Source organism: Bos mutus, chromosome 5 (assembly GCF_027580195.1).
Source record: "Bos mutus isolate GX-2022 chromosome 5, NWIPB_WYAK_1.1, whole genome shotgun sequence".
NCBI classification, from domain to species: Eukaryota; Metazoa; Chordata; class Mammalia; order Artiodactyla; family Bovidae; genus Bos; species Bos mutus.
In genome coordinates, this window is record NC_091621.1 from 116,017,984 (window position 1) to 116,030,086 (window position 12,103).

General features: G+C 51.8%; 1 protein-coding gene across 1 annotated transcript in view; it reads left to right on the plus strand.

Annotated features, from left to right (window-relative positions):
- The first annotated feature begins 1,651 nt into the window (after window positions 1-1,651).
- CD9 (CD9 molecule) overlaps window positions 1,652-12,103 on the plus strand; it is a 36,494-nt gene continuing 26,042 nt past the window's right edge. Inside the window, 1 exon segment of the mRNA XM_070371772.1 lies at window positions 1,652-1,853. Within this exon segment, the coding sequence (XP_070227873.1) occupies window positions 1,788-1,853 (66 nt within the window). The 5' untranslated portion in view covers window positions 1,652-1,787.

Sequence of the window (12,103 nt, forward strand, 5' to 3'; positions counted from 1 at the left end):
TAATGATTCGATATTTCTATACATTTTGAAATGATCACCACAGTAAGTCTAGTTATTATCTGTCACTGTCCAAAGATATCACATAATTATTGACTATATTTCCTACACTGCACATTTCATACCCATGACTCATTTATTTTGTAACTGAGAGTTTGTACCTCCTAATCTCCCTCACCTATTTCTCTCCTCCCCCTACCCACCTCCACTTGGCAACCAACTGTTGGTATCTCTGTATGTATATCTCTGTTTCTGTTTAGTTACACTTTTTTTTTTTTAGGCTCCATTTGTCTTTCTCTCTCTGATTTATTTCACTTAGCAAAATACCCTCTAGGTTCATCTATGTGGTTGCAAGTTTTCCTTCTTTTTATGGGTAATATTTCATCATATATATATTTTTTTTCTTTATCCATTCATCTATTGATGGACCACTTCTGTTGTTTCCATATCTTGGCTGCTAGAAATAATGTTACAATGAACATAGGGGTGCAAATGTATTTCCAAGTAGTGTTTTCATTTTCTTTGGACAAATACCCAGGAGTGGAATTGCTGCGTAGTTATATTTTTAATTTTTTAAAGAACCTCCATACTGCTTTCCATTGTGGTTGTATCAATTTGTATTCCCCCTCAACAGTTTTGGGGGCTTCCCCGGTGGCTCAGATGGTAAAGAATCTGCCTGCAATGCGGGACACCTGGGTTCAATCCCTGGGTTGGGAAGATCCCCTGGAGGAGAGCATGGCAACCCATGCCAGTATTCTTGCCCGGATAATCCCATGGACAGAGGCGCCTAGTGGGCTGCAGTCCATGGGGTCGAAAAGAGTTGGATACAACTGAGCGACTAAGCACAGCACAACAATCTAGGAGGGTTCCCTTTTCTCCACATCCTAGCCAACATTTGTCATTTGCTGGACATGTTGGAGCAGAGGAGAAACACCCTAAGAACTCTGGCACAGGAGCTCAAAGATGTGGCAGTGGGCAGTGTCAAGGGCAAGAAGGAGGGTGATGAAGAGAAGAGGCAAGAACAGAAGCCAGGCTACAGCCCTTCTCTTCTCTGGGGCATCTGAACCACAAATCCAGGAAGCAATCCCACAGTGTCCAGCTCTCAGACCTATTACTATTCATTGATGGTGTTTCAGGATTACTTCCATAAGCCCCTACTGATCCTCCCATCCGGAAGGCAAGCCTCCGTGTGCCAAGGGAAGAGTGTGCTTCAGAGTGAAAGTGTGCAAGGAGCCGCCCCAGGGAGACAGAAACAGTTTCTCTTCAAATCGGGCCCCAAGCAAGAAGAGCCCTCATTCTGCTGGCCATCTTAGGTAAGGGGCCTCTGCCCTCACCACCCACCGGGGAAGTTCTCCTAGGGGCTCGGGAGGGGCAGAATCCAGGAGAGAACCGAAAGGCGTGAGGCCTTCACATAATTCCAGGATGAAATCGTCCAGGGATGACGGCCTGGAAAGACCCCAGGACGGTTGGGAGGAAAGGGAAGCCAAGGCGTGAAGTCAGGTCCGGCCGACTAGGTGGGGAGCACCGAGCCAGAGGCGGGAGGAGCCGCGGGCCCCGGGACCTGGGCGTGGCGTGGCAGGTGGGCCGGGGGCGGGGCCTGCGGGGCGTGGGCGGGGCCCCGCACATGCGCACCGCGGCGGCGCGCGGCCGAGGAGTGGCACTTTTTAAAAGTGCAGCCCCGAGGCCAGCGGCAGCCGCGCGTACCTCAGTCCACAGCCTGGTCCCACCCGTTCCGGCCTCACGCGGCCCCGTTTCACATCAGTCCAACCCAGACCACTCTAGCTCGCATCATGCCGGTCAAAGGAGGCACCAAGTGCATCAAATACCTGCTCTTCGGATTTAACTTCATCTTCTGGGTGAGTGCGACTGCCGCGCGCGCCTCTCGGGGGCCACCTGTCCGCCCGGCGCACTAGGTCCGCGATCGGGGTTGCAGGGCACCCGCCCAGCCTGTGCGGGGAAGACTCCTGGCGGGGAGGAGACGGCGCTGCGGCCTCCAACTAACTCCTCGGCCCGAGCCGAGACGGGCGGGGCGGACGGGTTGGTCCGGGGCGCGTCCGAAGCGAGGCGGGCGGCTGACGCGCGGCCCTGATGACCTGCGGGTGGAGTTGTGTCTGCTCCCACCCCGAGCCCCTCCGAGTGCAAGAGGAAGAATCAGAGCACCCCTCTGCTGGGGACTTAAGGCCCTAATCGTGGGGGGCTGTGGCGGACTGTGCGATCCGGAGCCGCGAGGAGGGGAAGGATGCGGACGCGAAAAGGGACTAATGTCTCTCCGGGGGCGCTCAGCCAAGAGCTGTTGGCACGTTTGCACGGGAGGGGAAGGGACGCCCCGACCGCGGGTGTCGGCGTCCCGGGACCCCATTCGTGAATGAAAGTCGGGGTCCCTCCTGCACCCCCGAGCTCTCAGACTGATTCTGACCCGGCGTGAGAAAGTCCGAGCTCCCTCAAAACTACCTGAAAGACTAGCTTGTCTTGATTTTCTTTTTCCCCAAAGGGCGATAAGTATCTGGACTGGAGAGAACTCCGGGACTGTTGGGGAGAGTTGGGGCCGATGCTTATCGGCGCCCGTGTGGGATGAGTCCCGTGTTTCTCCATTTCCGGGAGGGATCAGGTGGCCGCCCTACCTCCTCCCTCGCCAGCCCACCCAGAAGCCGGGTGGGGCCACCGGGAGCGGACTGTCACCTGGGGAGGACGCAGGCCTGGGAGTTCCAAGACTCCCGCTGCCGGCCACTGGCAGCCTCTCAGCCTACGGCAGCCTGAGGCGGGCAGCGGGGAAGGGGAGAGTCCCCTCGGAGCCCTCCCTAGGGGGATTAAGGGGCCACCCAGACACCGAGGCAAGGGGTAGGGGACTTGGTGTCCTAATTTCAGGGCCACTTCCCCCGCTCACAGGTGGACGATGTTTGCCCCTTTGCCATCAGGAAGGCATTTGGAAAGGCAGATCCTGTGCCACTCTCCAGAGAGAGATGGCTATAGAAGCAGGGGCATGCCACAGGAGGCTTGTAACAAAACTGTACTTATTCACTCGGATCTGTTTCCCCATGAGCCCCAGGGAAAAGTCTCCCAAGATTTACTCCTCTCCCTGGAGCTGACGGGATATGAGACGGACCTGCCCTTGCTCAAGTCATCACACCAAACACCTGCCCTAGTGAAGGTGGAGCATAGATGTGCCCTGCCCAGCCCAGGGCCTGCTCTAGGGAGACCCTCCTGCTGTTCCCACTAGTCCCAGCAGCCAGCCAGCTGGCTGCCAGCCTGGCTTCCTCCTCACCCCAACAGAGGCACCAGAAAAGAATGTGGAAGGCGGGCTAGCCCCGCCTTGCCCCACCCTAGTCATTTAAGGAGTTTTCCTCTAGCACCTTCTCTCCCCTGCTAGTCCCCTGGTGACTCCTTGGCTTCCCAGGTGGCGCTAGTGGTAAAGAAACCCCCCTGCCAGTCCAGGAGATGCAAGAGACATGGGTTCGATCCCTGGGTCGGGAAGATCCCCTGGAGGAGGAGGGCATGGCAAGCCACTCCAGTATTCTTGCCTAGAGAATGCCATGGACAGAGGAGCCCGGCAGAGCCTGGTGGGAGACTCCAAGACCTCTCCGGCAGCCTCCAGTCTGCCACCCCACCCATGTCCAGAGCTGCCCCACCTGGGCTCAGTGCTGCTGATGGGCAGTGTCATCTGAAACAGAGATGACTCATTCTGGGACCGGTTGGGTGTAGAATTGGAAATGACTTTCGAGGTCATCCTGTCCAACTTCTTCACAGTAAAGAAGTGGGAACCGGAACTGGGCTGATCCGATCAGCGTCACAGGAACCAAGCCAATACCTCGGCCCCTAGATCCTTTGGGTCCTGTCCTCTTCCGTCTCCATCACAAAACCAACAAGGGGACCTGGTAACAGGTGGTGTGGGGGGTAAGCAGTAGCTGCAAGAATCTGAATCAACTATTGTTAAGTTGTCGTTGTTGTTTCGTTGCTAAGTTGTGTCCAGCTCTTTTGTTACCCCATGGACTGTAGCCTACCAGGCTCCTCTGTCCGTGGGATTTCCCCAACAAGAATACTAGAGTGGATTGCCATTTCCTTCTCTAGGGGATCTTCCCGACCCAGTGATCAAACCCACATCTCCTGCATTGGCAGGAGGATTCTTTACCACTGAGTCACCAGGGAAGCCCATTTGTTCAGTACTCCTGTATTAAGGTCCCTATAGAGATGTAGCCCTCATCTCCTAGGAGGTGATAGAGTAAAGGAACACTGTGATCTCTTGTGCAGCACGGTACAGCCTGCAAAGTCCTTTTCCAAGTCCCACAATATGGTCAGAGCAGAAAGCATTATCCCCATTTTTATCAATGACCAGGAAACCAGTCCCCAGAGAGGTTCCGTAACTTGGCCAGGGTCAGGTGGCTGGAGAGCATCAGAGGTAAGTTTGAAAACAGGTCTGTGGGCTGTAGTGTGCCCAGTGCACTTTATGTCACCGCTAGCCACCATACCCAGCTGGATAAGAATGATAGGAGGGTGGCAACAAGCCCTCAAAAAATGATTTTTAAGGGAAACCGTGACCTGAGGGAACTGCTTGCTTGGATCGTTATGATGTCGTCACTTCCCTTTCTCTCTTGAGACTCAGAATTTATAAATTCAGTGTTTGGGACCTGATATGGGCCTTGAAGAGCAGGAGTTGGGAGGGTAGGAGTCACCCATACCTCATGGCCAGGGGATGCTGAGAGGGGTGGTCCAGCAGGGATCCAGAGAGGAGAGGCCCACCTCAGTGGCAGGGGCAATCAAGGAGAAAGGGTGTACCTCTTCCCTGGCCCCCATTCTCATTCCTGAGGGCCCCTCGGTGACAGCACAGCCTGCACCACCTGCCCTCCACCCCCAGAAGTAAGGCCCCTGGTGCCTGCAGCCAAGTCAGCGGTCATTCTGTCCTTCCAGTGGCCCCAGGACTCTTACTTCCCAGTTCCGTTTCAGTTGTTTCTGGGTTTCCTTTGACCTGCTTGCCCACCCGCCCTCCAGAGAAGATTGAGAGGGGAAACCTGTTGTGATGCCAGAGTGGCAGCCTCAGCTGTTTAGTGGGGAACCAGAGCTGGGCCAGGCCAGGCTTTCCCATTCTACCTTCACCTCCCTCTGCCCTTTGCTCACTATGTCCCCCCACCTCATCCCTGACCCCTCCCTCACTGATGGGAAGAGCAGGGAATTTCTCTTTCTCCAGAAACAGTATCTTCTGGGCCTAAGACAGGCTCCGTGGAAACCAGAGTTCAGGGACCTGGGTCAGCTCTGCCCTCAGCCCACTTTGAGCATGTCACGTGTGTGTGTGTGTGTGTGTGTGTGTGTTTTTATTTAGCTGCGGCATGTGGAATCTAGTTCCTTGACAAGGGCCCAAACCCATGCCCCCTGCATTGGGAGCACAGTCTTAAATTAACCACTGGACCACTAGTGAAGTCCCGAGCAAGTTACTTTTTTTCTTCTTAATATATACATTGTATTGAAATATAGTTGACTTACAATGCTTCAGGCACGCAGCAAGATGATTCAGTTATACACATACACATTTATTATTTTTGAAGTAATTTTCCATTATAGGTTATTAGAAGATAGTGACTATAGTTACCTGCGCTATACAGTAACCAAGCAGGTCACTTTTGAACTCCATAGCTCAGCTTCCTCATCTGTAAGACCAGTGAGTGGGAGCAAATGGTCCCAAAAGGTCAGCCTAAGAAACCAACCCCACCCCCGTGACCTACAGCGAAGGACATTCCCACACAACCCAAAATAGGAGTCCGGAAATGGAAGTGTATAGTGGGTACCCAGGCTTGGCTCAGAGAGTGGCTTCATTTGACCTTTATTTCTGGGACCTGAGTCTTGCCTCTCTTTCCTGTTAACCCTGGAGTTGCCTCCACTCCTCCTGGGTGAGGTCTCCCCCTGGGTGAGCGTTTCATGGCAGTGCTGCCCAGTGGTCAGAGCACCAGCAGCTCTGGGTTCGATTTCCCCATCATCACGTGGAGCTGGCGCCTGCCCCCACCCCCCAGGGTGGCTATGGGTTACAGGAGCACGTGCTTGTGATGCACTTGGCCCAGGAGCTTAGTCCTGGGTGCAGAGTAAGCTTCCAGCTGTGGCTCTTATCATTCCTGAGGGGAAAGGAGGTAGGGAGGGTGGGAGCCACTGCCTGAGAAGTATGGAAGTTGAAACCAGAGAGGTAGCCAGGTGCACACCCCTCGTCCACACACTCCGGGCTTCTTCTCCTCCTCCTCCTCCTCCTCCTCCTCCTCCTCCTCCTCCTCCTCCTCCTCCTCCTCCTCCTTCTCCTCCTGCGTCACCGCCAGCCTCGTTCCTCCACCCACCTCTGCGATCCCCACTTCAGGACACTGACTCCATGTCACGGGTGGCCCCACTGGAAATCAAACTGCAGAGGCGCCGGGATCGGGGTCTGGGTGGGGGCGGACCAGCAGGGGTAGCGCTGGCTGCTGCCCCTCCCACCTAACCTGCGGCTCCCCCCAGAGGCCGTTTGCTCAGCGCTGGGCTCGGCAGGCCGCTGGGCTCCTGCATGAAATGGCTTCCACCCTTTGGCACCCGGACAGCCGGAGTGCTGTCAGCAAGAGCCGGCTGCGTTTGCACAGAGCCTAGCAGGTTAGGGGAGAGGGGAGGGGAGGCCAGGTGTCTGCCTCTGCTCAGGAAAATAGGACTTCTCCCTGCCTGGCTCCTGATGGCTTTTACCCCCTCCACTTTGCCCTCCAGTGGTTATCAACAGGTCTGACTCCTGATGGGGGCCCTGGGGGCGAGAGGCGGGATTCCTACACAGGCACACACACTATTCTTTTTTTTCAAAATGGCCCACAGCACCATTCCAGACCTTCCTCTTTGTGCTCAAACGAAACCACTGCTGGTGCAGAACCATTTTGATAAACAGCCCTTCCGAGGGCTGTCCTCACCGGAATGCTTACTCTGCTAAATGAAGCCTTCTGCGGTTTTAGACCTCACCCATCAGTGTTCTCACACTTTTCCTTTTTGTGTCCAAGGCGAATCTTCCCTCTTACACACAGAACTGTGTGTCCGTGTTTGATGTGTCTTGTTTTCCTGTTCAATTCCATTTTGCAAGGAGGCCCGCCTTTTCGGATCTGTTGCACAGTCTCGGGCTTAATACCCCTGGGACTTAACACAAGCACCTTTTCTACTGAAGAACCCAAGCCTTGATTGGCTTTCTTGGGTACCTCTGGCTGTGAGATGAGGGACCTGAAGTCACAGGTCACCATGGCTTCTGTGGTCCTGTAGCCTCCTTGGTGGATAGTCTGGACAGAGGAGCGTGGAAAAGTTTCTCAAAGCTGCATGTTTATATTCTGTGTTCCCACCTCCCCCAGAGTAGGATCAGGGGAACTTTATTGGGAGCCATCACAGGTCTTTTCAACCAGTCTTGCAGAAACCATCATTCCCTCTAACCTACAGAAGAGCACTGATTTCATCATTTGGGGACTTGAAAATCTGGGGAAGAGACTGTCGGACCCAGGTTCACCCAGAGATCATCCTTTGCAACCAAGGGAATTCAGGAGATCAAAAGTGCTAAACAATACTTTTTTTTTTTTTTTTGAATTTATGTTTTCCAAGTCTAACTGCAGATACTTGCCTGCTTCGTTCCGTGGAAAAAGTAACACTGGTCCAGGGACATGTTCGTTTTCCGTCAGACGATGGCAGGCAGCTGTGGAAAGCAACATCCTGTGTCCAGATGAGATAATTTTATTTTAATTACATCCATCCAGTAATTCTTCCCCGCCACCAAAAAAACACTGACTTCTGGATAGTTTTTAAATACTGCATGCTGTCATCCTTGACTGGCAAGTCTGAATTTTTGGGGGCGGGAAATCCCATGAAATCAGTAGGACCTTCCTCCAAAATCATAATGATTTGACATTTGTATACCCTGAAAAAAGCACCAGAGTAAGTCTAGGTACCATCTGTCACCAAAGTCACAGCCTTCTTTTTTCTTGAATATATACTACATCATTTTATCCATTTACAATTAGGATGTTTCCATACCTCGGCTATTGTAAATAGTGCCGCAGTGAACATCAGGGTTCATGTATCTTTTTCTTGAAATGAGAGCAACTTTCGAATTTGCAAAACAGTATCACTGACTAGAGTTGCCATGCTGTACATCACAAATAACAAATGACTTATTTATTTTATAACCAAGATTTTGTACCTCTGGATCTCCTGCGCCTGTTTCACGTCCCATCCCCCAGCCTTCTTCCCCTCTGGCAGCCACCCATCTGTTCTGTGTCTGTGGGTCTGGTTTGTTCATTTGTGTTGTTTTTCAGATTGCACCTAACATAATACCTTCCACTTCCATCCGTGTTGTCACAAATGGCACAATTTCTGTCTTCTTTATGGCTGAATAATATTCTGTTGTGTGTGTGTGTGTGTGTGTGTACACACCACTTCTTTATCCATTTACATTTACATTGTTACCACATCTTGGCACTAGCTGTTTACAATAGTAAATAGTGCTGCAGTGAACATCAGGGTGCATGTAACTTTTCAAATTAGTGTTTTCGTATTCCTCGGATCTGTAACTGCAAGTGAAATTGCTGGACCACTTCCATTTTTAATCTTCTGAGGAACCTCAATACTGGCTGCACCAGTTTACATGCCCACCAAGACTGCACAAGGATCCCTTTCTCCACATCCTCGTCAACACCTGTTACTTGTTGACCTTTGGATAATAGCCTTTCTGACAGGTGTAATATATCTCACTGTGGTTTTAATTTGCATTTCCCTAACAATTAGTGTGGAGAAGGCGATGGCACCCCACTCCAGTACTCTTGCCTGGAAAATCCCATGGACGGAGGAGCCTGGTAGGCTGCAGTCCATGGGGTCGCTAAGACTCAGGCAGGACTGAGCGACCTCACTTTCATGCATTGGAGAAGGAAATGGCAACCCACTCCAGTGTTCTTGCCTGGCGAATCCCAGGGACGGGGAATCCTGGTGGGCTGCTGTCTATGGGGTCGCACAGAGTCTGCCACGACTGAAGTGACTTAGCAGCAGCAGCAGCAACAATTAGTGACTGTGAGCATCTTCTCATGTGCCTGTTGGCCATCAGGATGTCTTCTTTGGGAGGTTTGGTGTTTTTAAGAGATAATTTGCCATAGAGACTTCTCCGGCTGTCCAGTGGTTAAGACTCCTCACTTCCACTGCGGGGGGTATGGGTTTGATCCCAGGTTGGGGAACAAAGATTCCACATGCCATGGAGGCACAGCCAAAGCATTTGTTTAAAAAGATAGTTTGCTATAGACTATGTCTCTTCATATTCCTATGTTAAATCCTAAAGTCTAATGCAGTGGTATTTGGAGGCATGGCCTTTGGGGTGATGAGCTCATGAGGACGGTGCCTTGATCTTGGACTTTTCCACAGGTCCACAGTACTTTGTTATAAAAGCCTGAAAAGACTAAGATGTAGTTATTTACAGGTCCCAGTCGAGAACAACTCTTCCCTTCTAGATGAACAATCGCAATGTGCCTGTTTGCTTGCACTCCTCACATCCATGTCTCCCGCTGATGGGTGGGAAGCCACCCCAGCAGAATGTGCCCTCCACGGACAGCAAACTCCCCCTAAGTCTCTTCCTCCTGCTCACCCTGATACACTATAAGTGCCTTCTTTCTTCTGATGTGGGGCTGTGGATTTCATCCTGTTTTACTATTGGTGCTCAAACTTTTTAAAGCCTCCTTTCTACCAGCCTGCTTTCCCCCACTTCAGTCACATTATAGCCCTGATTCCCCGAGACAGGTAACCCTTAAGAGACAGAAAACTCATTTCAACAAGGCATTTAGGTGCTCTTCCAGTGCTGGAGAGGAACCCTTAGGATAGGGAGCTGTGACATGACCCTCATGTCACAGGTGCTTCTGGGGTCCCATGCCCAGGGCTGTAACACAGGCATCGGCTGGCAGGATGGGCTGTGGGGGAAGGGCAGAGGCTCTGGGTCCCACCGTGGGGCCACGCCTGTAAGGGTGTAAGGACGGTGGGCAGCTACAGCAGTGTCTGCCTGCCAGGCTTGCAACGGTGGACAACAAAGCTAGGACAAGAAGGAAATGTACTAGGTCACTCTGGAGAATCTGTTTCCCAGAGCAGGGCTGGGTCCACACTCGGTTTCTGGCCAGTTCAGCAAGAGCGTGGACAGAGTTTTCCTGCCAGAGGTCAGGAAGAGGAATCAAGCCTCCATCCATCAGGCAGCTGCCCTGGAGAGAGGCCAGGCTCCCATGGCACCTACAGGCCAGGTGGGGTGGCAGATCCCTTCCTGTCTTGAGAAGGTAGACACTCTGTTCATACACGGGATCTCTCTTGGGGCCTTTACGGTGAGACGATGCCACTTTTGAAATAGAATCAGACGTGACTAGGAAGGAGAAAAGACAAAACTCAAAATTTCTGGCCCTGAAATTAACCAAACAGATCAACAAGACTTAGCAACATGAGAATTTAGGCTGTGTAGTCAGACTGTACAGGGTCCACATTGTAACTCTGATACCTATGCGATCCCAAAACAAGCTACTAAATTTCTGTGCCTGAAGTTTCTCATCTGAAAACTGGAAGTTTATATTACCTACCTGGGGAGTTCATTGAGAAAGTGTAATGATTCAGGTGAAGTGCTTCGGGTGGGACTAGGAACATGGCAGACAGCAGACAGCTTGTTGTCTGATTGTTGGGACTAAAATGAAGGGGACATCATTTTAGGGAATAGGACAGGCACGTCTCCCACCACTCAGGGTTGTGCAAGCAAGTGGTAACTGGTTCTACAGATGAAATGAGAACCTAGTCCGCGTGGCTAAAGTATGTCAGCAAGAATGTGTGTGTGTGTGTGTGATCACCAGGCATCTTAGTGAGGCATATGCAATGGAAAACACAATGGTATTTTGGAATTTAAAGCCAAACAGCCCCAAAACAATCTCCCACATCAGATGATTTTGGTTAAGATCAGAATGCCTGCTTTCAGCAGAAAATGGATTTATGTGCTGGCTGACATCTGCTACAAGTCTGGCGAACAGGCAGTGGAAACTTGAAATGAGATTTCTTGCTTAGAAAGGAAGTTACCTTGGGCAGAGGCCTCCCTCCCATTCCCTCAGCCCTAAACCACTTAACACCAACACCTCGTAGGAACTGAAACTTTTCTCCTCTTAGACAGAATAAGGGCTCTGATTTTCTGTTGTTGCTGTCCTTTTCATTTATATGGCTGCACCAGGTTTTAACTGTGGCACATGAGATCTTTTACTTTGACCTGTGAACTCTTACTTGCAGCATGTGGGAGCTAGTTCCCTGACCAGGGATCGAACCTGGGCCCCCTGCAGTGGGAGCATGGAGTCTTAGCCACTGGACCACCAGGAAAATCCCAGGGCTCTGGTTTTTTAAAAGTGCTGGCTCAGTCCTCAGAAGGGAGGATTTCTCAAGTCTCGAACTTGTTCAGACATAGTCACTGCCGAATTCCCATAAATATGTGCTAAGAAAAAACTTTTATAGGTCCTTCATTCTCCACCACACCCCAGAGAGGGGACCAAGCTCCCGCCGTTCCACCAAGGATGAGACAGGCAGTCAAGTAGCTGACCTGTGCCTGGCACATGCTGTGCATACGACAGGGAGAGAGCTGTCCGCCAAGGCACTGCATGTCTGCTCTGTGATGGTGGGCAAGTTACTGTACCACTCTGAGCCTGTTTCCTCATCTCAGGCTGGGATGATGGGAACTACCTCGAAGGGTATAAGGCCGTCTCACCCACACCCTCAGGTTCAGAAGGGTGTGCATGCGTGCTCAGTCGCTCAGTCCGATTCTTTGCGACTCCATGGACTGTAGCCCGCCAGGCTCCTCTGTCCATGGGCTTCTCCAGGCAAGAACACTGGAGTAGATATTCATTTCCTTCTCCAGGATCTCCAGGGGATCTTCCTGACCCAGAACAGCAGGACCCAACTGTAGGACTCTAGTCTCCCATTGTTCCCCTTCTTCCCTAGAAATCCACTCACTGTGCGCCTCCAGGGACTGTTCTCCTGTTAGCAATCTAAACACAGTTGGCCCAGAAGAGACCTGCAGAGCAGGACAGTGGCAGCCACGGGCTGAAGGTATTAAGCCACCTCCCCTCCTCCACGCAGGAGGCCCTCAGGTGTTTTAACA